This window comes from Gracilinanus agilis, chromosome 2 (assembly GCF_016433145.1).
Source record: "Gracilinanus agilis isolate LMUSP501 chromosome 2, AgileGrace, whole genome shotgun sequence".
NCBI classification, from domain to species: domain Eukaryota; kingdom Metazoa; phylum Chordata; class Mammalia; order Didelphimorphia; family Didelphidae; genus Gracilinanus; species Gracilinanus agilis.
In genome coordinates this window covers 105,915,110-105,940,730 of record NC_058131.1, presented here as the reverse complement: position 1 = coordinate 105,940,730, position 25,621 = coordinate 105,915,110, and the positions used below count along the sequence as shown (strand labels likewise).

The window sequence follows — 25,621 nt, the reverse complement described above, 5'->3', positions numbered from 1 at the left end:
TAAAATTATGATGAATTCTTAGTGATTTCAACAATCAAAATGAACATCAAATGATCCAAGTGAAAGGTGATAAGATAGAAGCTTTTATACCAGGTATGGTGGGTGCTACCAGTGAATCATCCACAAACATTTGGCAAGCATCTATGATGCATTGGCCCAAGCCCGGATAATATGAAGAATAGCAAGAATAGTCCCTGACCTCAAGTAGCTTACAATATAATGAGGGAGACAACATGTATATACATAAGTACATACTAGGTCCTTTAGAGAGGATGAAGGGAGGGAATAAACATTTATTAAGCACCTACTATATACTTTACAAATAAGATCTCGTTTGATCCTTACAACAATCCTATGAAGCATATGCTATTATTATTCCTGTTTATTATTTCCCATTTATTTATTCATTTATTTATTTATCTACCTACCTACCTATCCATTTACTTATTTATTTATCTGCTTGCGTGTTTATTTATTTATTTATTTGTTCATCCATCCCCCCGCCCATCCATCCATCCATTTATTTATTTATTTATTGGCTCATTCGATCATTTATTTATTTATTTAGTATTTATCCCCATTTTACAGATGGGAAAACTTCTATTGAAGGTTATTACTGAAGGTTAATTTGCCCAGGGCCACACAACTAATAAGCATCTCTGTATGGATTTGAACTCAGGTCTTCCTGACTGCAATCCCCAGCACATAGCTGCCTTTGGTCCTTGACTGACCATGGAACAATGTGTTAATGTTCTTAAAAAAAAAGTCAGGGAAACCCTCCAACATAAATACTAACATCACTTTTAAGCTACATATGTGCATTTTTATGTATGTGTGTGTATCTTTTTAAACAATATGTGAGACAGAAATGCCCCTTAAAATTTACTTTGAGAACTCCTTCTCAGTAGCCTATAATGCTAAGAAAAAGAAGGAAGAAGTCTGATATTGAAGCAATTATGTTCTCAAAAAACAAGTACCTGTGTGACCAATTAGGACCTCAATTAGAAGAAACATAAATCAATTTGGTATGAATTAATATTTGTCTTCTCCCAAGTTAAAAAACAAACTGCTCATTACTTAATATTTGAGGTATTTTTTTGTTTTTGCTGTAAGGATGGGAATGGACTGACTCAATCAATCAAATCAATCCCATCCCACTTAAAGTCGCTCATTAAATGCTCTGTTCTGATAACCTCTGTCACATGAGAACAAGTCTCTGTGAAACCAATTATTACTGTACACTAAGTGTGAAAAAAGAATTCGGTCCCTGATGCCCTTGAGAGACACTGGATGAACTGGGATGACATTGCTTAGAAAATGTTTTCTGATTGGTTGAGAACACTTGGTCATGCCCTATAAGCCATTTGTAAAATAAGAGACAAGTTTGGATCCTCGAGATTAGAGCTTCTGGCAGCGTAATGTCAAGTCAGGGAGAATTCCTTGGTGGGGGAAGAAAAGAGGACTGGTCTTGGCCTTGATCTCCTATCCCTGCGCCTACACCCTTGGCTAGAGAAGAAGTCTATGAGCTCCAAAGAGTGTGAGGGAATTCAGACTTCCCATTGGTATCCTAGCAGTGTCCTTGGAGCAGTGGCTGGCAGTGACTGTATCAGGAGTCGAGGAGAGACTGGATACTATGTAAAAAGACTGACTTGAGGCTCTACAAGGTATCGCAGAAATGTTACACTATATTTAAGGGCAACACCTTGAGGACTTTGTTAAAAGGACTTCTACGGCTTGGGTGCTCCCTCTTTTGATAAAAACATGCTCTACGTTTGCTCCCATTTCCTATTAGACTCTGTATGTGCTTGGGGGAGACTTTTTGGGCTCACTATTATTATATCACCTTAGTTAATATTCCTAATTAAAAGCTAATTAACTCTGACTTGGCCACTTGATATTGATTGCTAACCATGGTGGTAAACACACAAGTAGGGGCTTGGAGCTATAGGATTAGAAGAACTTCTCAGGCTCTCAGTGATACCCTAGAACTATGCAGAAAGATGTCAGCCAATTTGTGGGGACCTGGTCTGATAAATGAATGAGAGTTGGGTGAGAATAGCCACAGAGTCTCCATATACTAGACCTGAGTAGACAGATGCTAACTGAAAGAAAATGATTTCCTATTTTTACTCATTCTCTCCTCCAATTTGCTGACACTATTCTCATATTCCTTGTCTTCTGGCATTCTCTTTATGGTAAAACAAAACAAGCTATCCTAAAATTCAGAGTAAATTTTAAACCTTTTTATATTATTAAACCCTAAAACTTTTAATTGTATAGAAATATCACTTTACTTCAAACAGCACAGAAAAGGACAACAGAATACGAATAAGTAATTTCATTTCTAAATGTTACTTCATCTTTTTATTTTAATATCAGATAACTATTCTAGAATTTCAATGGAAATACTCTAGATAATAAATTTCTTTCTTTCTTTTTCAGTTGAGAGAGTAAGCCTTGGGGCATTTATAGATTAAATAAACAGTTCTCACATGGTGGTCCCCAAGACCTTTCAGGAGGCCAGAAAGGTCAGAACTATTTTCATTAGGTATCATTTGCTTTTTTACTCTCCTCTCCCATGTATAGTTTTTTAGATGCGACATGACCTGTGAATTAAAGATTTAGTTGCAGACATGAAGCCTGAGTAAATATCTCCTCTGCAGAATTGTACCTTTGCCCTACAAACAGATGAATCTACAGATATGACTCAACTTGCTGTGTTTATCTTTGTTCAGTATTAGCAACAACTAATCGCTGAAGATCTTTTACGTGAATATTTGGCAATACAAGTGGATTTGAACTAATCAAAGTGTTGAGTAAGTTTTTGAATGTCATAGTTTATCTTGGAGCAACTATGCTGACCTTTGCACTAATGGTACAAAAGCAATAGTGAGCAAAATTGCTGGTGTCTTAGCACACATGAATCAAGGTAATGGCATCAAACTATTATTAATTTTTTTTTACTGCCTTGATCTCTCAAAAATCAGTATTTAACGTTATTTAGCAAAAAACAAACAAAAAAAAACCCCTGCCAATTTTGCTTAAGAATATCTTTGATGAAGCAATTCATTTTATTAAAACTTTTTTTTTAAAATCCTTACCTTCTGACTAAGAATTAATACTAAGTATTGGTTCTAATGTAGAAAAAAGGTAAGGGCTAGATAATTGGGGTTAAGTGACTTTGCCCAGGGTCACAGAGCTAGAATGTGTCTGAGGCCATAATTGAACCCATGACTTCCTGCCTCAAGGCAATTTATTAAATCTTGATCCTTGAGAACATGTCTTTTTTTGCATGCGATAAAATGGGATGTATGGCTAGAGCACTTTTGTGGCATACTGAAGCACGATGGCGATCTTGAGGAATACTACTTGTGTCATTGGGAATTGTGAGAAGCTTTTTTAAGGAAACAACATTTGCACTTCAGAAATGACTGACAGATTATATAGTTATTTAGACTTGGGCATTTGGCAAGCATCATCTTGAAAATGAACGAAGTGAGCCTGTTACTTCCTGGGAAAGAACTGACAGTTTTTGTTGCCAATGATAAAATTCAAGCTTTCAAGCAAAAATTAGAATTTTGGAAAACTTGTATCTGCTACTGTGAGCTTGACAGCTTCTCAGTATTTAAAGACTTTTCTGATGTGCTCGATGGTAACAATTTGGTGATGATCATGAAGGTGATTGTTTTATATAGTTTAGTGAAATGTGGCATCATTTAGAAGATCTGTATAACTCAGTTGAACCAACATTTTCTAAGTGGCTAAATGCATGATGTTATGAAGTCATTCAGGGTAAAAGATCCATCTAAAGTGCAAGATCATCTAATAGATTTTAATGTAACAGACTATGAAAAGTTCATTGAAATGGTTTCAGAGTCCACATTGCAACATCTTTAAGAAACTCCCACTTGAGTTTTTGACATCGATATCAAAGAAAATCCACAATTACATGGAAAGTCTATTAAATTACTCTTCCATTTTCCAACTACTTATCTGGGTTAAGTCAGATTTTATTCATATACTTCAACCAAAGCAACATATCACAACATATTGGATCCAGAAATAGATATGAGAATCCATTTATCTTCTCTTAAGCAAGATATTTAAAGAAAGTTGCAAAAATAGAAAACAATGCCATTCTTCTCATTACAATTTGTTTCTGGAAATTGAATTATTTGTCATAAAAATATGTCAACATGTGATAATAAATGATAAAATATTTTAACATGTAATGAGCTTATCATTGTTATTTTAAATGAAATAAATACTTTTAAATTCACCTTTAATTTTATCTTTAATTTCTTTAATGTCTAACATTATAATTATCTTTATTTTTAAAATTATCTTTAATTTCTAACATTATAATTATCAGTAGATATAATCCACATAAACAAAAAGCTCTTTGGGGTCTTCAATAATTTTGCAAGTACAAAATTGAGACCAAAATGTTTAGGAACTTCGAGGTTAAGTGACCTGTCCAGTATCATAGAGTCACTATGCATCAGAGGGGAGACTTGACTCCAGATCCTCTTGATGACTTTATGTATTGTAACTTGAATTCCTTCTAACACACTAAAATCAGATGACTGATGGAGAGCAGAATTCCTGTTATTTTCTAGCTGTGTTTTAGAACTGTTCTGAGGGCATGACTCCTACCAACTAAAGAAAGAGATGATCAGGACTGGTGGGCAAGATGGGAATTCCACACATGTAGGAAATTCTTTGGGGCAGATGATTAAAATAGCACTGCAGTGAAATCTGTATGTTTATATTGGAGCTGAAGCTACCTCCAAAGTGTCGCAATAGGTACTAGATAACTTTTGACTCTCTGACCCATTCCCAGCTTCCCTACAGTCATGAGTTAGACTCATTAATCATCCCCCTACCTCCACATTCTTGCAGACATGGCCTTTGAAAGTAAAAGGCTGAGTCACTAGCCCAGCTGAGATTTTCTCTTGACTTGTGGGCATTGCCCTATGACCTGAGATCTAGTGTGACATTGCATTCTAAGAAACACTGGGCATTTCCTAGTGGCCCCGAAGCTGAACTCTCCTCTTTGGTATTATCTCCAATGATTAGAAGGTGAGCTCCTTGAAAACAGGGAGTGTCTCCCTTTTCTATCTGTACCCTCTGTACTTTCCAAAGTACCTGGCATAGAGTAGATGATTAATCAATGCTTTTTCATTCATTCATCATTAATTCATTTGTGGTGCCACACTCTATTGACTCTCTTGACTCTCTAGTCACCCCTGGGTGCTTGCTGGGCTCTTTGTCACATTGTGGAGCAAATACAAAATAGACACTCCCACTTGGGTTTAAAGTTTCAAGACAGAATTGAACAATTTTGTTGGCACTCTGTAGTGACTTTGATATTACCTTTGCACTTAAGGACATATAGTTCTCAGCTCTTCTCACGGCAAATATCATGGAGCAACTATAGATCAACTGGTAACAAGGTTCCAAAAATGTTTATGTTGTGGAGAAGAGGGTATGGGATTTGAACTATTTTATGTTTTTAATAGGAGACAGCAGAAGCAATGAGACTATGGAAGAAACTATATTTTGCCATTCTCAGTTAAAAGGCCAGAAAAGCTTGGCATATGGATTTATGAGTGAATTTTTTAAGAGATCTATGATTTCACTGAAACCACTCTAAGCTTCTTAACTGTGACTTCTCAGAGAAGATGAGGCCAAAAAGAGTCATTGCCCAGTGGCCAGCCTTCTGGGGATGGGACTTTCTGAACATAGCTAGGCTGGGTTTCAGAGGATGGGCACACATGAGGCCTTTCCTCAATGGTTTTACCTGCCAGAGCTTGCATTTTACTTCATTAGATTTGAGTATATCATGCTTGAAGTTGTTTCTAGGCCATAATGAAATATTGGAGAAGGTCTTTGGTGGAGAACTTGCAAAGTTTAAGGGCATTTTTTTTCATAGGAAGGATTTTTTTTTTCCTTCACAGAATATTTTTGTCACACAATTTTTAATTAAAACAAAACAAAAAACAAACAAACAGAATATAATCCATGATAACCAAAGCCCTGATAAGTTTGTTTTTCAATACAGGGAAATGCTTTCATATATTTTCTCCACTTAACATTTTACTATAATGACATGTTCCTAATTTTTGCTTTGAATATAAAATAAATTGCAATAAAAAACACTTCATATGTTAACATGAATGTACTGGCTGTTTTTTGTTCATTTCCTTTTACCTGGGACTACCTAAGAACTTCACAAGCAGGTTTGAATCTTAATCTCTACCCCAGTTAAAGAGATAGGAAGTAACCTGCTCACAATCATAGAGACAACCAATGGCATTACTAATAGAAGAAGAGTCTAGGCTCTTTATGTCTTCTATTGCTTTCCATGAAGAAATAACTACTGATGACTAAATTACCAAGGAAATGGACCATACTCATAGAAGAGGAATGACAGCACCCTCTCTTTTGCTCACTGACATACACTTGAAAGGATCTATGACTTCCTCAATGTGGGGCAGACTGCAACCCAACCATGCTTTCTGATCCTGAACAATTCTCCATGTTCTCCCCAGGTCCTTGACAGAAGAGCTTCTCAGCTCAACATGTTACAAGATTTTCTCTAGCTCTTCATATTTTTTTTTTTGGATTCCAATGTATTACTACAACTGTCCATTGATATTTCCTCCCTTTTGAGCCCATTTCTTTTTCTGATCTTACACTTCCTTGAAGGTATCCCTTAGGACATTTTCTTCTCTCCTTTGGTCATCGTTGGAGATATGCTACTTACACCCCCTACAGGAAGTCATTGATAAAGAATGAAATTCCAAATTATTTTGAGGACACAGATGACATTTATGAAATAATCTGTGGTGGAATTTAGATAACAGAACACCTAGATTTCACAGGCTCATATGCTAAGCACCAGGATTAATGAAGTCAATAAATTCTGTTACTGAAATTAAGGTTTCCTCTAAATGCTACTATTTTCTATATTCTTCTATTTAGCTTCATAGAGATATGGTCATGTGGGTAAAATACATAATTTGCAGTAGAAGGTACCCATCCTTAGCATTCTTGGAAAATAAGTTCAATTTACTTTCTTCTTTTTTTTTTTTCTTTTTAAAACCCTTACCTTCTGTCTTGGAAATCAAGTATTGGTTTCCAAGGTAGTAGAGTGGTAAGGATTAGGCAATGGGAGTTAAGTTCCTTGCTCAGGATCACACAGCTAGGAAGTGTCTTAAGCCAGATTTGAACCTAGGACCTCCCATCTCTGGGCATGGCTCTCAATCCAGTAAGCTACCCAGCTGTACCCTCAACTTAATTTCCCCTAGAATTCTGGTCTTCTGGAGGGACTTTAGAGATAATTTGGGTCAGCTTCCTTATTTTACAGATGAAGATACTGAGGCATAGAGAGATGAAGTCACTTGTCTAAAGACATATAGTTATCAATGGTAGAAACAAGACCAGAAGCCAGATTTCCTGTCTCCCCTTCCAGTCTTCTTTTCCACTAAATCATCTGAGTTATCTTATTATTGAGTTATTATTATTAATGACCAATAAACTAGGCCATTAAAAAGGGTTCAGATTATGTTCTTTAAGACTTGTCTCATAGATGCAAAAAATTATTTGCTAGATTTCTAAGATGCATATAATGTGACTTTTAACTGCATAAGATTATGTAAGACATTATCTAAGTTGTTCCATCAAGTAAAATGGGTGCTTCTGGGTCTCTGGCCATATCAGATCACTCTTACAATTCTCCCCAATCAATCCCCCAACTTTTCAAACACAGATGCCAGATAGAGAGCACCCTATCCTTGGATCAGGAAAGCAAGAAGTCAAAAGATGAAAAGGACGAAGAAAGAATTTATGAAGTAATGGGAATAGTTCAGAAAAGGAATACGAGAGAAAGGGAACAAAGATAGATTATTAGAAATGAATTTCTTTGCATATACTTACAATGAAAAAGATTTTAGAAGAAGTTTCTGGTCTGTTAAATATTGTGTCATATAAACAAGTCCCTTGGTTGAATGAAAGTTTTCAGGTGCTTTGAACTTGAGAGAATTTCAGAACTAAAATTATCAATAGGATATATATTGAACTCAATACTATTTAGTGATAATCTATTTAGGTAAAAAATTATGTTGTCTTCTGCTGGGCCATCTCTCTTTCCAATAAGACTCTTTTCCCCAGTGAGATGAAGCTGCTTGAAGGCAAGTAATTCTATCCTTTGAATTCTATGCTAAAAACAATTTAGGGACAGAATGTTTCATATAGAATCCTGATTTACTTACTTTCTTCTTAAACTCTTTGCTAATGTATGGGGTAAGTCAGGTTAAAAATCAAAAAACACTATTTTAATATATTTATTTATATTACAAGATTCTAGGTTCATAATATCATTCATCTGGAGTTGTAAGTGATCATCTAGTTCCATTTCCTCATTTTATAGATGAGGAAACAGAAGATCATATGACTAAGGGATTTTAGAGATTATTTGAATATTAATTCAAAATCCTAGTGTCCTTATTTGTATGACTGTATAAGGATATTTTGGGCCTATCTGACGCTACAGGAAGAAATCTTGAGTCTATCTGTGATGGTCCTATTTCATCCCCAAATTCCATTATTCTTATAATGCTATAAATTAGTAGAAAAAATTATATTAAGTCTCTAATGTTTTAAGTGGTATGCTAAACTAATGAGTTTAAACTAATGGTTTAAGGATACCAATACACAAATCAACAGACCAATTAACAAAAACTATTAAGTGTCTAATTTGCATTTCGAGTCACTATCTGCTTTTTTCTAGAGTAATTGATTTAAAAACTTTCTCTCATTATCTTGGGCAATGGAGAAGGGCATTTGTTTTCACTCTACCTTATGGACTCCATACCTTATTTCACATAGTGACTGTTCTAAAACTTGCCTTTTTTCCTTTTGATTCCAGTTGTATTCCTATTTTCAATACTTATAGTAGGTGACTCACCATCTTATTTCACCCAGGCTGAGGCCATCTGATATGAACCTCTTCCATCTTCCTTTCCATCTCTTAAAAAAAAAGTCTAAGCAGCTCATCTTATTTAGTCCTAGTTCATGATTTCCTTCATTCTAAAAGAAGGATCCACTCCATACAATCAGGCCTTCCTCTAGTTCTTGCATATTCTTGTATTACCCACACAACTTTTGGGTTGTTTCCTCTTACTTTTGTCGTATTAATCAATCAATTAATCACTTAGTCATCAAGGGTTTATTAAGAACCTACCATGTGCCATGCATGGCACTGGGCATACATACAAAGACAAAAATGAAACCATCCCTGCCCTCAAGGAGCTTACATTCTATTCCCCTTCATTTTCCAGTCATAAATGTCTTTGATAATATCCTTTATGCCACTTCTTATGTACAAATCATTGTTCATTCAGAGCAGCAGCCTGCTTACACCTACCTGCATCTTTTCCATTGTTACCCTTTGGGTCATCAGCAATTTCTGCCTTTTAATATCACGGTATTCCAATATTTATAACCATATAGCAACAAAAAATATAGGTATTAAAATGTTGGTGTGTTTGGGCATCAGTAAATTTAAGATGGTTGAAAAATCTATTCATGAGATGCTTACATTTCAATGTGCCTGCATGGCTGGGAGAAGAATTGCATTTTTATCTGCCGCCATTTTCATGGTTGCACAATTCCTTGATAGCTTTTCACATTTCCTTCCTAAACATCTCTGGAAACATAATATTATGAGGGACTTACCTGATCTCTCCTCATATTCTGTCTATCTAGCATATGGACAATTCTCTTGGTTTAATCTAAGGAGGGCTTTAGGCAGAATGTTCTTATGTGATTAGACTATTTCCTTTTTATGTAAATAGTTCTTGAATCTTAAGAAAAAATTAAAAAAAGAATCATTGTAGTATAATAGAAGGAGCTCTGGTGTGGGAATTAGAACTTTGGTCTGGAATCCCCACCTCTGTGTGGATCTGGGTCAATTCCTTAACTTTTGAGTCTCGGTTTTCTCATCTGTCAAATGGGGATATAATTCTTTTTACTTCTTTTAGAGGGATGTTATGAGGCAAGTCTTATTTTATAAATCTTAAAGCACTACATAAATGTGAGTGAAATGAGTTTGATGTGTTTAATATGAGTATGCAATAGTAGACTGGGCACAATAAAGTAATATTATGTCAATAGAATACATTATTAAAGTACTTATATAAATATGTTAATTATATAAAATAATATACAAATTATACAAAATAATATTATATGAATATATACATATACATAAATTACATGTAAGTTGGAACTCATCAGAACTATGTTTCACATGTATATATCCTGGGATTCTGGGTCCCATGTTGACTGATCTATTCTTTTGTTGTTATAAATATTTCACTGAGTAGTGGAAGAGGAAAAATTCCTTTTTTGTTTAGGATGTTACTACTCTCTATAGCAGTGCTCCACCCTACCTCTCAACCAATCAGCATATGAACAATCATCTGTGAATGTGGGAGATGAAGACTATGTCTATATGGCACAAAACATCCTTTAGCAATTAAAAAAGCGTAGCCTGGGTATGGAGACAAGAAGCGTTGATTGGAAAATAGGGGAGTTTGGGTTCCAGCACCAGTTCTGACACTAGCTATATGGCTTTAGGCAAATTACTTGATCTTAGTGTCCAAAATGAGGAAGTTACATGAGACTTTAAGGGTCCTCAAGGTAAGAAAGTTCTATAGTTCTAAATATCCAGAGGTTTAACCAATGCCAAACAACAAGGACATTTAAGAACATTCTATTATGTGGCTCCTTTATTCAGCTTTTATCTGGATATCTAGTATCATATAGATACGTCCCAAATTTCTTCTAAGAGCCACTAGATGGATTCCTTTAATTTGCTTACTTTCTATAAGATTTATATTAAAATCATTATGGTGGCTAGGTAACAAGTACCTACAATGCATTACACAGCGGCACAATGAGTACCCTCGCAAGATATGGCCAAGATCTGTTTCAAGTAATTGGATCAAATGAGAAATAATGAAATTTAACAATAAAGTATTCTTAATAGTTTAAAAAATACTCATTATATACTCATAGTTTGCCCTGCTCTGAGATAAATGACAAAGCCATCTCAAAGGTCTTAATTGCTTTTAAGCAGGTGGAGTGTGGTTTCATTTGGAAGGCTAGTAAGGTCAAAATCTTAGAAGCAGAATTGCCTGAAAAACCAGCCAGAGTAAAAACAGGTCCGTGAAAATAATTCTATTGATTCCATTTTTCTAACTTCATAATAACTGGCGTTCATAAAGTGTTTTGACATTTGCAAAGTGTCTTCCATATATCATCACAGTTGAATCTGTAGAGTAGAGAATAGGGGCATTATTGTCTCCATTTCACAGATGAAGAAAATGAGATTCAGATGGATTAAATGTCAATGATTAACAAGTAGAAAATACCAGAGGCAAGACCTGAACCTTGTGCTTCCTGATTCCACGTTTACCTCTGTTCTTGTTATACTATATCCTAGCTCACCTTACATTAATTAGGGTTCATTAGTGGTTATTCCCATAGATATCAATGTTTTCCAAACCATTAAGGAAAGTCATGTTCACTAAATACCTTTGATTTTGTCCCTATTAAACTATCTTGAGTTTTACGATTGTTTTGATCATATTTTTGTTTATCTTTCTCTTGGTTTGTATTATTTCCAGAAATGTTATCAGAAAACTGAAATCTCTCCTGCCCATGTCATCAGTACGAATAAGCATTTTCCCATCTGAAACAATGTAAACTGAAACAGGCCAAAAGGAGGATAAATTTCCATTTCCATTCTGTCAAAGAAATGAGATTCCATCAAGATTCTATATCTAAACAAGAAAAATTGAACAAACCACCTGGATCAAAATGCAGAGCAAAGCCCTGGATGTTTTCCATATGGATGCTTAAAAATGCCGGAACTGGGGCATGAAAAGCATAAGAGAAAAAAGGAATAGAAAAGGCTAGGTATAGATTAGAAATCAGGTTGTATTGTTTAAAGAATAGGAATGTAATATGACATAGTTTGATAATATGGCCAAATGATTCAAAAGCACCAGAATGCAATTTAGTTCATTTCTGGTTATCTTCATGGTCAAATTGGATCTAGGCAGAAAAAAAAATCTGGTGAAATGTGAAGAAATCGGGCCATTAGTATACACTTTACAACAACTATAAAAACCCAACTTCTACTTCTGCTTTTTTGTCTCTTCCTCCTCCTCCTTAACCCATTTGATTATATTTTCTCTAAAGAGAAGCTTTAGGCAAATCAAGCTTTTAGATTTAAAAAAGTCACTTGTGAACCTAAGTGAGATAATTCTGTTTCTCTTGGTTCTTAGTCACTTAAGTAATTCTCATGAGTCCCCTAAACCACACTCTAATTAGAATAAACTATATTATACGTGTTTTTGCTAAACTTTTGCTATATTAAAAAAGTCTAACTTGAAACACCTGATAAAACTGAAAAATTAAAAGACTTAACAAATGGACTTCAAAATACACATGTAGGGGACAGAGCCAAGATGGTGGCTCAGTAACAGCAAAAGCTGAAACTGCTCTGACAATCCTTCCAAAATATACTCATGTCATCCACAAATTAACCATTCTTATAGGCTAACTCTAGCATGTGGGACTACACAGAAACAGGGAGAGAAGGAAATTTCATTTTTGTCTATTGATATTTCAGATTAATATTAAATAGAGGAGATTTGTTTAGAACAAAATATTAAACACAAAAATTGAAATATATTGCTGGCATATTAAAGAAACAAAATATTAAAAATATAAAATTAATCCTTTTTTCTAGACAAAGAAACCTTTACAATATAATAAATGATGAGTTTTTTCCAGATATTTTTATGGGTTAGTAGGTAGAGCTTAGGACTTAGAATCAGGAAAACCATGATTTCTAATTACACCTTACTGGGTTTGTGACTCAGGGCTAAAATGTTCTCAACTCCTATTTTCCCTTCTGTAAAATGGGTATAATAATAGCACCTAATACACCTTGTAAATATCAAATGAAATAATGTATGTGAGACACTTTGCAAAACTTTAAAAGCTATATAAATGGGAGCTACTAATACTAAGTGAAACATACTTGAGGAGGCCAAAGAGGAAAAAAAAGTTTAGAATGCTTATAGAAAGAGAAGAAAAATGCAATGTTATAATGACATATAAAAGCTATAGGCTTTCCTGGAATTGACTTGGACTGGAGTCAAATCATCAATTAATCTCGTCTCCCTACTTCAATTTTTTAATATGCTAATTTTTATAACAAGCATAGTAAGCCTTAGAGCCTCCTTTTCAGGAAAGCTAAATGTTTCGGGAATTATCTCATCAATCTTTACAAAATGACCTATTAAAAAAAGTATGCAACGGTACCAGCAACCTCCTTTTTCATATGAAGAAAATGAGAAATTTAGCTCTGAAGCTCTGGAATGTCCCAAAAGTCCTGCATTCATCTGTGACGGTGATAAGGTACTTGAAGGCTAAACACTGCCCAGATAGTTCACAGAAAGTGAACAGTATGGGAGAAATTAAAACCATATGGTGACTTAGGTCCATACAGATAAAATATATTTTTGCAGCTCAGTAAATTCTCAGTCAAAGCCTTTCAGAGCACTGCTAGCTCCTGTCCATTTCCCACTGGGAGACTTTCCTGTTTGGATAGAATTTTTTTTCTGAAGATTTCATTGTTGTGGAGGTCATCCAGCCAGGGACAAAGCTGACACAAGAGGTCTACCTAATATCATGCCTTACCCAAACTAAATTCTACAATTGCATTCTATATGCCATACAATAACCTAATCCTTTGTTACTATGCCTATGGTGGTGGATGATTCTCCCTGGAAATATTATTCTATTCTTAGTACCTCAAGTCTATGCCCTCTAATAGATGAACAATTGTTTTTTTTACATAAGAGAATACAAAATGTATTCTTATTTCAACCTAAATTTCATTAAATGTACAAAGAAATACTTTTATTGAGACAGGAACAGGGAAGAGACCTGTGATTTCATTGCTATAGGGCGGGAATCGGCAAACTATGGCTTCTGGACCAAATTCAGCCTGTCCCCTATTTTTGTATGGATTTCCAGCTAAGAACAGTCTTTACATTTTAACTATCGTTGGTTTTAGAGTTGTACAAAAACAGGAAGTAAATGGATTTGGCTCTCATGCTATAGTTTGAAGAATCCTGGTATGAGAGGATTCCCAGAGGAGGAAACTCCCAATGCAGGCTGTCACCTTCTTTGAAACTTAGAGAGTTATCTAGAACTCTGAGAGTCTGAGAGAGGTGTCCAGATCTAGCATAAGTCATAGGTAGGTCATAAGCCAGGTCTTCTGGGCTCTAATGCCACTTCTCTATTTATTATGCTGTGTTGTGAGTTTGAAAGACCTCAAATTATAACAAAAGTTCTTTTTAATTTGATCACAGTCCCTCTACCATAAGATTCCAAGTCCAGGTAATCTCAAATAATTCCTTAATCCTTCTCCGGTTTATGCCCACTTTGTAACCAAAAATGGCTTCCATTATAATTCTAGGATTATAGATCTCTGGCTAAATTTGAAATGAACAAAGAAAATTTTTCTCAGTGAAGGAAATTGCTCTGTGTCCTGGTTAGTCACCACAACTCCAGGGGCTGTTTTCAAGGTCAGAAATATCCAGATGATAAATATAAGAAATGGTATTAATGTACAGTCAAAGGCAGGTAACAGGACATAGTGAACACAGACAAACCATAGACTGCCATACCTTTCCTCCATTGAAATCTCTTTCAACTGTTGATGTGGTTTAGTGCCTTCCATTTCCCTGATGCTTACCGCGTAGATCTTAGTGGTATAGTCAATGGCCTTTTCTCTGGCAACATCACTGTCATAGCCTCAAATCACAGAAATGACAAGATTAGAAATTGCAGCTTTGGAGAAGGAGCCCATGAAGAGACATGGATAAATGGGCACAACCAAGATGAATTAGTTTATTTGTGATGTTCGATTTACCTCCATCCTCTTCAGCATCTGTATCTGACTCTTCGCTGTCAACCAATTTACTTTCCTGAGTTCCTACAAACTCTCTTGTCCAGATCATCAGAGCCGTATCAGCGCCGCCTACAGTTAGCAGTACCGAATCACTATGCAACCATCTGACATTGGTGACATGGGCACCATGCCCCACGTATTTCTTGAATTTTGCATGTTGGCCCTGCAACATAAAGAATCTGGAGATTACATAGCTTATTTTTCTAACATCTACTTATTCCTTATTATTTTTCCATCAGTTTTCCCAGGACATAATTCTAAGTAAGCAGCTTATTTAAGAAATAACTTTGGAAATTATATAAGCAGAAGCCGCAGCATCTATCATAAACCAAAAATGTTAAGAAAGGTAAGTTATCACAAGCCAGAGATATTTAAATTAAGTGAGTCAGAATTAAAGCAGACGATTTAGTCTAGGAATTTAGACATCTGTAGGCATGGGGGAGTCTTTTTGTGTCTAAAAATAACTAAATACATGAAAAATAGTTTTACTCAGATGGTAAAGCCTGTTGTGATATCCAAAAGGTACAAATTTAGTGTGAAAGTTTTTTAAAAAATTCTGATCACAGAATTTTTATCATCTCTTATATTATGTATGTATGTAAGATAACAATTCTAGGCAATTCCAATCTCCTCTTTAACGTCTCTCTACAGAGGCTTATATCCAGGACTGTGACTTAACAAAAGGTTCTGCTATAACCCAAGGGTCTTGAAATGAACAAATAAAATCTTCCTTAATGAAGACAATAGAATAATCTACTGAATAGTATTCATTATTAGGTCAGAAGTAATTCCTACTCTCAGTCATTTTTGGCTGATAGAAGATATGAGATTGTACTAACTAGAACTCAGAGAAAAGTTAAACATAATGAGAAGCAAAATTCTGTTAGTGTCAGGAGATCCGATGAAAAATGAGCTGAGGTCATACCACTGCTGGGTTTGTACCCCAAAAAGATAATAGGGAAAAAGACTTTTACAAAAATATTTATAGCCATACTCTTTGTGGTGGCCAAAAATTGGAAAATGATGGGATGCTCTTCAATTGGGGAATGGCTGAACAAATGGTGGTATCTGTTGGTGATGGAATACTATTGTGCTCAAAGGAATAATGAACTGGAGCAATTCCATGTGAACTGGAATTGATGCAGAGTGAAAGGAGCAGAACCAGAAGAACACTGTACACAGAGACTGATACACTGTGGTATAATTGAATGTAATGGACTTCTCTACCAGCAGCAAAGCAATGACCCAGGACAATTCTGAGAATTCTAAGAAAGAATGCTATCCACATTCAGAGGAAGAACTCTGGGAGTAGAAACACAGAAGAAAAACAACTGCTTGATCATATGGGCTGATGGAGATATAACTGGGGATATTGACTCTAAATGATCACCCTAGTGCAAATATCAGTAATATGGAAATAGGTCTTGATCAATGACACATGTAAAAGCCAGTGGAATTGTGCACTGGCTACGGGAGTGGGGTGGGAAGAGGGGAGAGAAAGAACATGAATCTTGTAACCATGGGAAAATATTCTAAATTAATTAATTAAATACAATTTTCTATTTAAAAATGAGCTGAGGATGGCAAAAAAATGCTAAGGACAAGAAGAAGGATTTTTATACCAATATTGGAGACAAAAAGAAGATCAAAGAGATAGAAGACCTGATAATAGTGGATGATAGAGAAGTAATCTGTAAGTATCTTCTATATCTATAAGTAGAACCTATAAATAATCTTCAGATTAAAAAGAATAGGCCAAAATGATTTCTAAGCTGTTAAAACACAATAAATGAGAAGATGGTAAGAGAGAACCCTGATGTTCTTTATGAAATGATTTCACTAGGATCAAATGAACTACATCTCAAAGTACTGAAAGAATTTGTGGATACGGTTGCTAAGTTACTACTGTCAGTGTACTTTGAGAGATCATAGAGAAGAGAAACTAGAGAAGGGCAAATGATGTGCACACTTTCAAAAATGGGAAGAAGTTGGATTTTTTAAAATTAAAGGCCAGTGAGATTGATATTAAACCCATTGTTGTTGGAATAATGCTGTTATTTGCTCCCCTCTCTGTTTCTTCTTTCTGTTGTGCCACTATATGCAATCAATTTTTTGTCATTCAATTGTTTTCAGTAGTGTCCATCTGTTTGTGACTCCATTTGGGGCTTTCTTGGCAAAGATACTTGGATGGTTTTCCATTTCCTTCTTCAGCTCATTTTACAGATGAAGACCTGGGGTAAACAGGGTTAAGTGACTCACCTAGAGTCACACAGATAGGAAGCATCTGTGACCAATTTGAACTCAGGAAGATCAGTCTTCCAGACTCTAGGCCCAGCTCTATCCATTGAGTCACCTAGTTGTTCTATGGATACAATAGCATGGTTCATTACTAAGTGTTTATTTGATATTTTAAATATTGATTACTGGTTATTTGTCTTTTAAAAAAACAAATGGTTTTCTAGATACAAATAAGACAACTTTAATGGCATCCTGAATTGGTGTTTTGGCTATAGAAAATGTATGTGACATAGGAGGGTGGTGTGGGAATCTGTGGATGCTTAATTACAACAAATTCAATTGTCTGGGAAATCTCCCTTCCAATCTGTTAATGAAAAAGAATCACTTGGTGGGTAGGGGATCAGTATCTTATGGGTTTCATAAATAATCTATATTTTTATACTTTGTAACTTTGTAGACGGAGAACCCAGGAGGATCCAGGACCTTTGCCATGGATTAAGACTCTCACAAACTTCTCTTATCCCAAGCAGTCAGGTCACTCTGAATCCGGGGCTTTCTCTATCTTCAGCCCTCTGAACATGAGAGGGGAGAAGATACAGGCAGAAACCTTAAAGAGAAGGTCATGCATGTCCTGAGTGGAGTTAGACATGGTCAAGAAAAACAATTCCAACCATTCCTCCCCAGGGAGAGGGGTAACAACGTCCTCCTCCCTAAAATGCCCTCCACAGTGACATCTGCTGGGCAAAATTTCACACAATCCTTATGTAGAAGATAAAAAGAGATGAGAGCCAGATATCTGGCTCTCTTTTTAAAGAAGTTTTTTAAGATTAAAAAAATTTATCACAGATAAAAAGAGATAAAACTCACAGCGTTAGCTGATTTCAAAATTAATAAATGACTGTACCCAAAGAGTACTCATTAATGGGTCAGTGTTGTAAGAATAAGTTAGGGATAGTCTGATTTCTAGGGTTAGTTGAAGGAAGGGAATTTTGAGAGAAGCCCTGGGAAAGGATTCTGGGTAGAAAGGAATTGTAGGTTTACAACTGGAAATAACTGAACTTCACTTCCTTCTTGGATTTTGACGAAGCTGCAGGGAAGTTTTGTCTCTCCTTACAATTCCCATCAAGCCGAGGAGGAGTTTTGCTCTAAGAGATTCTCCCTGGAAAGTCAGGATTTTCATGGAGGAATTCTTTGACAACCGGGTAGAGGTTTGCTTGGAGGAAACTAATTTCCCTGAGACCAGTCTTCATCTGGCAGTGATCCATCTAGCAGAATTCCTATTGGCTAAGATAATTCAAGGCTTTCCATCTATAACGTTGAGCTACTTAGTATAGTAGCCCAAACCAAAGGTTTTTTCCCTTTCTTCCCTATTAATTATCGGTATTAAGTTAGATTAAGTCAGATAGCATTGGGGGGGGGGTTCTTAGATAGCATAGGGAGGATTAAGCAGGGCCATAGAAGAAAATGAAGGCTCTCCTTTCCCAGGAGAATTAGAAAGTTGCGTGGAGTTGGTTTGGATAGATTTAGGGTCATACCTACCAGTTCCTTTTATTCTTCTTTAAAAATAAATTTTATTTTCATAAGCCAAGGGTTTTTGAGTTTCACTGGCCCTGTGGAGTTCCTAGGTGGGTTGAAACATCTAACATCCCTCTAGGACTCTTCCATAATACAGTGTCATCTGGGAGAGAGATCTCTAGTAGAGTACTTCATAGATTTGACTTTGGCTCTGTACTATTATCACTTTTATCAATAAATTACATGAAAGTCAATTAATCAATCAACCAATAATATTTATTAAGCATTTATTACATGGCAGGCACTGTGCTAGGTGCTAGGGGTACAAGGCCAAAGAATAAGATAATTCTTACTTGCAAGAAGCTTAGGATGATGGGCCAAATCTAATAAGATGAAATTAAATGGAGATAGGGGTTAAGTCCTATACAGTTTACATGATCAACTTCATGCAGTAGGGGGTGGGAAGGTTTAGGAGAGTCAGCAGTGTGCTAAAAAGAAAATCTGTGAGTTTTAGTAGACTGTAAACTCAATTACATGAACAGCATTTTAGGAATGACACAGACAATTCTGAATATACTCAACTGGAGGGAGAGAGACCAGGATGGTTCCTGGACATCATGCCATCCAGCGATCAATTGAAGGAATTTGTTTAGTTTACAAAAACTAAAAAAAAAAAGTTTACAAAGAAGAATTTAAAGGGATCTCATTTAGAAAAGGGATTAGATTTGCTTGGTTTGGCCCCAGAAGACAGAAAGTAGATAGGTAGATTTCTGCTTGATGTGACAAAAAAACTTGGTCTAGCAATTAGGAAGTGACCAAAAGTGGAACAGATTGCAAAAGGCAGTAGTAGGATCCCCATTTATCATAAGGTCCTTTTTTTTTCCTCTTAAGGTATTTAAGCAAAGGCTGCCTGACCACTTTCCAAGGCCACGAGAGTAGAAACTATTGTTTAGGTATGGGTGATAGCAGACAAATTCTAAGGACGTTTCCAATTCTGAGATTTCGAGAAACTTTATAAAGGATAGAAATAGATTTTTCTGTTCATTACTGAAGCAGTACAGTCCTGGAGTTGACATGTACCAAGGTTCCAACACCTTTTCTTCTGGCATGCTGGAAGGGAACTGGGAGAAGTAAAGAAGAGTAACAAGTACTGACTACATGCAATGCATGGGACTAGATTAAGGGCACATATGGAAATGTGCCAATTAGGTGATGACTTCTTTTGCAAAGGGTAGGCAAGAATGGTGTCAGAAACCAGCAACAGTACACCTGAGAATTGGCCCATGCTCTGTCTTTGACATATGTGTTGAAGACTGCTTGCTCTGGCAGATAATTGAACAATGAGACTGCTTCTTTCCTTATTTTTACTACACCTTGGCACAAAGTCAGGCGATTAAGAAAGCTGCATGAACCTTTTTAGGATATGAGGGAGCCATTTTAAATGCCACGCCAACAATTTATGAAATAATCAATTAGATTTTTGTGTCTTTTCCAAAGTGTCTAACTTAGACCCTTAGTACTTAGGGAATGGCCAAAAACACCAGGAGAATTTGGTTTAAGCTATAAAAAATGATCAAAGATTCTTTAGATATCATAAATAAGTACAAAATCATAAATGATGTGATTTATTATTATCTTGACAATATCTTCAATAGCCTATAAAATAACAATTATAAATAAAAATCAACATTAATATTATAGACTGCCCGCGTTATTTGTGTGATTGAATAAAAGTGATTATTTGCTTTTATTACCTTTACAGGATATGAAAATAATTTGACAAAACCAAAGTCATCTCCTGTGGCTAGAAGGGAGCAATCTTTGGTAAGACTAGCAGCATTCACATCTGTCACATCGCTGTGTGCTGGCCAGATTCCTTCACAAGTAGGACCCAAAACACATGTCCAAGTGTCCCATTCTATCTTCTCAATCTTCAAGAGGAGAGGGAAAAGAAAATTAGTCTATTTGGAACAAGATGTTGTCACTTTTTATTTTCAAAATGGGAGGGAAATTTTTTGATAAGAAGCAGTTCCCAGTGACAATTGCATAGACAGATTTAGAATTGTTTGTGTAATTCTTAGGTTCTGGACCCATACTTTCCCCTCTGCCCCCCTTTCTTTCCATTATCTCATTCAGTCTTACAGCTTATCAATCATCTATTTAAAAAAATTTCTTGGCTGTGTTTTGTTTGGATATTACAACCATTTACACATGACTCCTCCACTTTGTGAGAGATCTCTTTATGACAAAGTTGACTGTTGTCTTTCATACTCAAAGAGGACCAAAAATGGTTTCAATATATACAGCGTGACTGACTGGTTGATCAGATCAATACAAGCTTGGAAGGTGCTACCATAGATAGGTCACAAATAACCCATACAAACATTTGGGATAGAGATGTCTCTAAATTTGTGCAGCTCATGTGAATACGAGAATATGAGATTCGACAAATTAAAACAAAAAGGTACAATTTATAAAACAGTGACATCATCTGAAAGTGCCTATGATTTTCCATATCTGTGTCAATTCATTGCCCCCATTTCTCTCTTGTTAAAAACAAACAAATCTATTTTCTCTTTCTTTCCTCCCCAATCCATTAGAGAAAAAGGACATCTTGATGTCTCCTGTACTTTTCCCATTCAGTCTTATCTTTGTATTTCTGCTGTTGTTCTTCCCTTTGCCTCAAATTCCCTCTACCTGATTGAATTCAACTCTTCCATTTTGAATGCCATCTTCTCAATAAAGTCTTCCCCGATTCCCTGAATCAGTAATACTTTCTCCCCATACATCCTCCAAATGTCATTTGGCTCATGCCTTTTACAGGCAGTTCTCAGGTGTTATTTTGTACACATATGCATATGAACCAACCCTATCTCTGGACCCCATTGGATTGTGAGAGCTCCATGAGGGCAATGATCATGACCTTAATATTTCTCCTGCCTTAGAGTCTAGCTCAGTGCTTGACATGTATACGTATATATTAGGACATTAATCTATATTTGTTGAAGTAGAAACTTAAACTACATAAAGAGCTTCGAAGAAGTATGTCCCAAGTCTTGCTAAGGTCACATCTATATGATGTCAAACATCCAGATAAAAACTGGAAGATGTAGCAACATATTCACATATTTTGATCTAGACAATGTCTTCAGTTTTTTAAAGTATTTTTGTTAGTATCAGAACATATCACCGGTGCCCACAATATTGCTGTATAGAATGAATATCTCTTGATTTTCAAAATACATTAGAAAAAGCTACAGTGAATTCAGTAACATTTTTAAAGAAATCTGTATTTTATTTGGGGCAGCTAAATGGTGCAGAGTATAAAGCACCAAAGCTGCAGTCAGGAAGACCTGAGTTCAAATCTGGACTCAGACATTTATTATTATGTCCCTGACAAGTCATTTAATCCTGTTAGTCTCAGTTTCTTCATCTGTAAAATAATCTGAAGCAGGAAATAGCAAACCATTCTAGTTGTTGCCAAGAAAACCCCAAATGGGGTTGAACATGACTGAAATGGCTGAGCAACAAGTATTTTATATATCACTATGGAATCTACATACATTTGAGAAATGATCATACATATGTATTAAGATATGTTGTTAGTGCTGAATTAGGAGTCAATAAGGCATGAGTTTGAACAACCTGTGTGCCTCTGGACAAGTCATTTAACCATTTTTCAGCCTCAGTTTCCTCATCTAAGAATTGCACTTCAGAGAGTTGAGGTTAGAATTGAATGAGATAATGTATAAAAATTCTTGACAAATTATAAAAAAAAGTTAGCTACTACTATTATTATTAGGAATAGGAAATAGATTGGTTATTTCACTGATATAGGAATATCTGGATGAGGAAGCCACTTCTACCAGTCCAAAATGGCATCTCTTCTGAAACTCATGGTCTTAAAGAACAAATGGGTAAATGTTTATAAAGTACTTAGTACAGTACCTGGAACATAGTAATACATTCTTAATTCTTAATACATTCTTGCTTCCTTCCTTTCCCACTTATAAAATTGTCCAGGTCACTGAAGAATTAAATGGCTTGCCAAAGTCACACATTCAGTATGTAGTGAGAGTGAGCCTCAAACCAAGATTTTCCTGAGGTTGAGGCCAGCTCTCTATCCATGTTGCCAAATTATCTCTTGGCTACATCACTATTATTATCTGCTTAGAATCCCCAAACTGGCTGTTTGCTTATTTAGTATATTGAATTTGGCATATTTTTGTTGGAGCCAAATAAGAGAAAAATGTCAATGTATGGCACGTAGATGAATTTGTAGACCTCTTGCGATAACTCCACAGCCTTCTGTGACACCCTCGGCTCACCGCTGTAGACAATGCCAGAAAATTGGGCAGTTGAAAATGTGTGGAGAATGGATCAGAGTTTTCATTTTTGATCCGGATGAATGGTTTTGTAAACAGTCATAATCTAGGCTGTCTCAGGGATTGTCTGCCTGATGCATGGTGATGTCATTTAGGAGTCTCTTTGCTTCTTGTCCTCACCACCTGCCATAGTTGTAAGTTGTTTTTTTTTTTTTTTTTTTTTTTGTACCATCTTCTTGATTACTTCATGCTCTGGTGGGGGCCACCCGTGTGGCTTGATACAGCTGTTCAAGTTCTATTGGTCTGTATACAAATTTTGCCCTTGGAAACAGCTTTGCATGAAATGCACAGATGGCAGATTTCAGTTGGTAGAAGCAAAATTCCAATAACACGAAGGCTTTGATTCTTAGCAATAACCAAAAGGAGTTGCATTAAGTTTTCCCAGGGGTTTTAGACATGCTCATTTTCACTCAAGATCTATATCCTAGGCATTATGGCTCTCTTTAGAGAAGCACTTTAAAACACTTTAAAAAGAACTTTTTAAAAAAATTAGAAAGATGTAGCTCAAATCAAAGCCCAATCTGCTCCTGGGGGAAATGTAAATTGTTATATTCCAGCAGCACATAGCCTAGATTTCTGTTATTCTCCACTCTCACTCCTTGGAGGTGTAATTACAAATAGAGGAGCAGCAAGGACTTTGGTCAGAGTGCTGTGTGATGATGTGGGATGTGTCCAGTTCAGATCCCTTGTTCTAACACACAGGGATAAATGCAGATTCTATTCTGTGCATATGCTGGCCCTGTTACAGCACCCTGCTAGGAAAATTGTGTTAGATTGAGTGGATAAAATGCTCCTTTGGTGTTTGTAAGTAATGGGCTGGGATACTCATTTCCTCTTACCCTTCCTCAGTTCTGTGTAGGTGAAACGGGGGCCCATCTCTCCCACTGGATTGTTACTGGGCTGCTAATAGCCTTCTTTCTGAAGAAAAAGGAAGCCTAGGTGGTATAGGGGATCAGAGCTGGGTCTGGAGTCATGAAGATCTGAGTTCAAATCAGACCTCAGCCACTTGAGTGAATCTTGAATGAAATGGGCAAGTCTAAATCCCCTAGGAAAACTTAATGCAAGTTCTTTTGGTTATTGCTAAGAATCAAAGCTTTCATGTTATTGGAATTTAGCTTCTGTCAATAAATCTCCCATCTGTCACTAACTAGCTATGTGATCCTGGACAAGTCACTTAAGTACTGTTTGCCTCAGTTTCCTCATCTTTAAATAGGGATAACAAGAGCACCTACCTCCCAAGGTTATTGTGGGTCTTGACTATTAAAAATAATATTTATAGGAACTTAGCACATAGTAGTTGCTTAGTAAATGCTCATATCCTTTCTTCTAGGCAATAGCTACCAAGAAAGGTATTGAGGGAGAAATTCTAGGTTCTATCTCTAATATATTCACCCTCTTTCTTTCTCTAAAAGTGCTTCCCTTTGCAATTGCATAGAAGACTTTGTCAGTAGCTAAGTGACTTGTCTAGGGTCATACAGTTAATAAGTGTTTGAGGCTGGATTTAAACTCAGGAAGATGAGTCTTCCTGACTGCAGGTTTAGCACTCTATCTACTGCACCACTTAGCTGTGACTGTAGATGACTAACTTCCTTGAACCTCGGTTATGAAGAGGGAATATAGGATTGTCGATTTAGGACTAGAAAGGATCTGAGAATAGCCCCTTCTCTTTATAGCTAAGGGAGCGGAAGCTCAGAATGGTTAAACATCTTGCCTGGGGTTACCAACTGGAGCTCTTTCAGGTGGGATTTGGGGAGAATGAGCAAGAAACACTAAGGGGAAGAACAATTTTGATATCCGCAATTACCTTTCTTTTGTTCATTCGATTGCATTTGAAAGTAGTTAAATTTAAGAAATAGAGTATAATAATTCAAGATACCCCATATTTCTCTAACATTTGATAGGTAACAATTTCAAAGCATTTTACACACTTTATTAATACCAAACACCTTTGGTAAGTTGGCGAATTAAGGAAGAGTAAGGATGAACTATTTGTCCAGCATCCTAAAAGTTCCTCCGAGGATTAAATGAAACCATTTTGGCCCAAAGCCATATTCACTGTCTTTCCAGGCCATTCAGATTCAGTTGAATATACGGAAACTCTAGTCCAGATAGTGCTAGAAAGAGTTAACAATTTCCAAATGTGCTTAACCTACAAATCAGGTTGTAGCTCAGTCAGGGGAAAAATATGGTTCATTGACTTCAAAAATAGCTGTGTAGAGTAGAAGAGATAGATGGGATTGGAAGGAAAGGGATCCCTAGGGGCAAGCCTTCATGGAGAAAATGAGGGGGTGGGGGGAACCTAATCCTAATTAGTAGCACTAGAATAAAAAAAAAGGAAAAAGAAAATGAAAGGAAAACGTTCTTGCTGTCCTGGTGGTATACCAAATAACCTGGTAAGAAATTAAGGAAAGCAGAGTTTCAA

The 25,621-nt window shown here is 36.0% G+C and overlaps 1 protein-coding gene across 1 annotated transcript in view; it reads right to left on the bottom strand.

Moving 5' to 3' along the window:
- Positions 1–25,621, bottom strand: part of EML6 (EMAP like 6) — a 301,241-nt gene that overhangs the window by 32,451 nt on the left and 243,169 nt on the right. The window contains exons 25-27 of the mRNA XM_044659473.1: positions 20,569–20,745; positions 15,023–15,224; positions 14,778–14,904 (exon numbers count right to left, since the gene is read on the bottom strand). Coding sequence (XP_044515408.1) covers positions 14,778–14,904; positions 15,023–15,224; positions 20,569–20,745 — 506 coding nt within the window. The remainder of the gene's footprint in view (positions 1–14,777; positions 14,905–15,022; positions 15,225–20,568; positions 20,746–25,621) is intronic.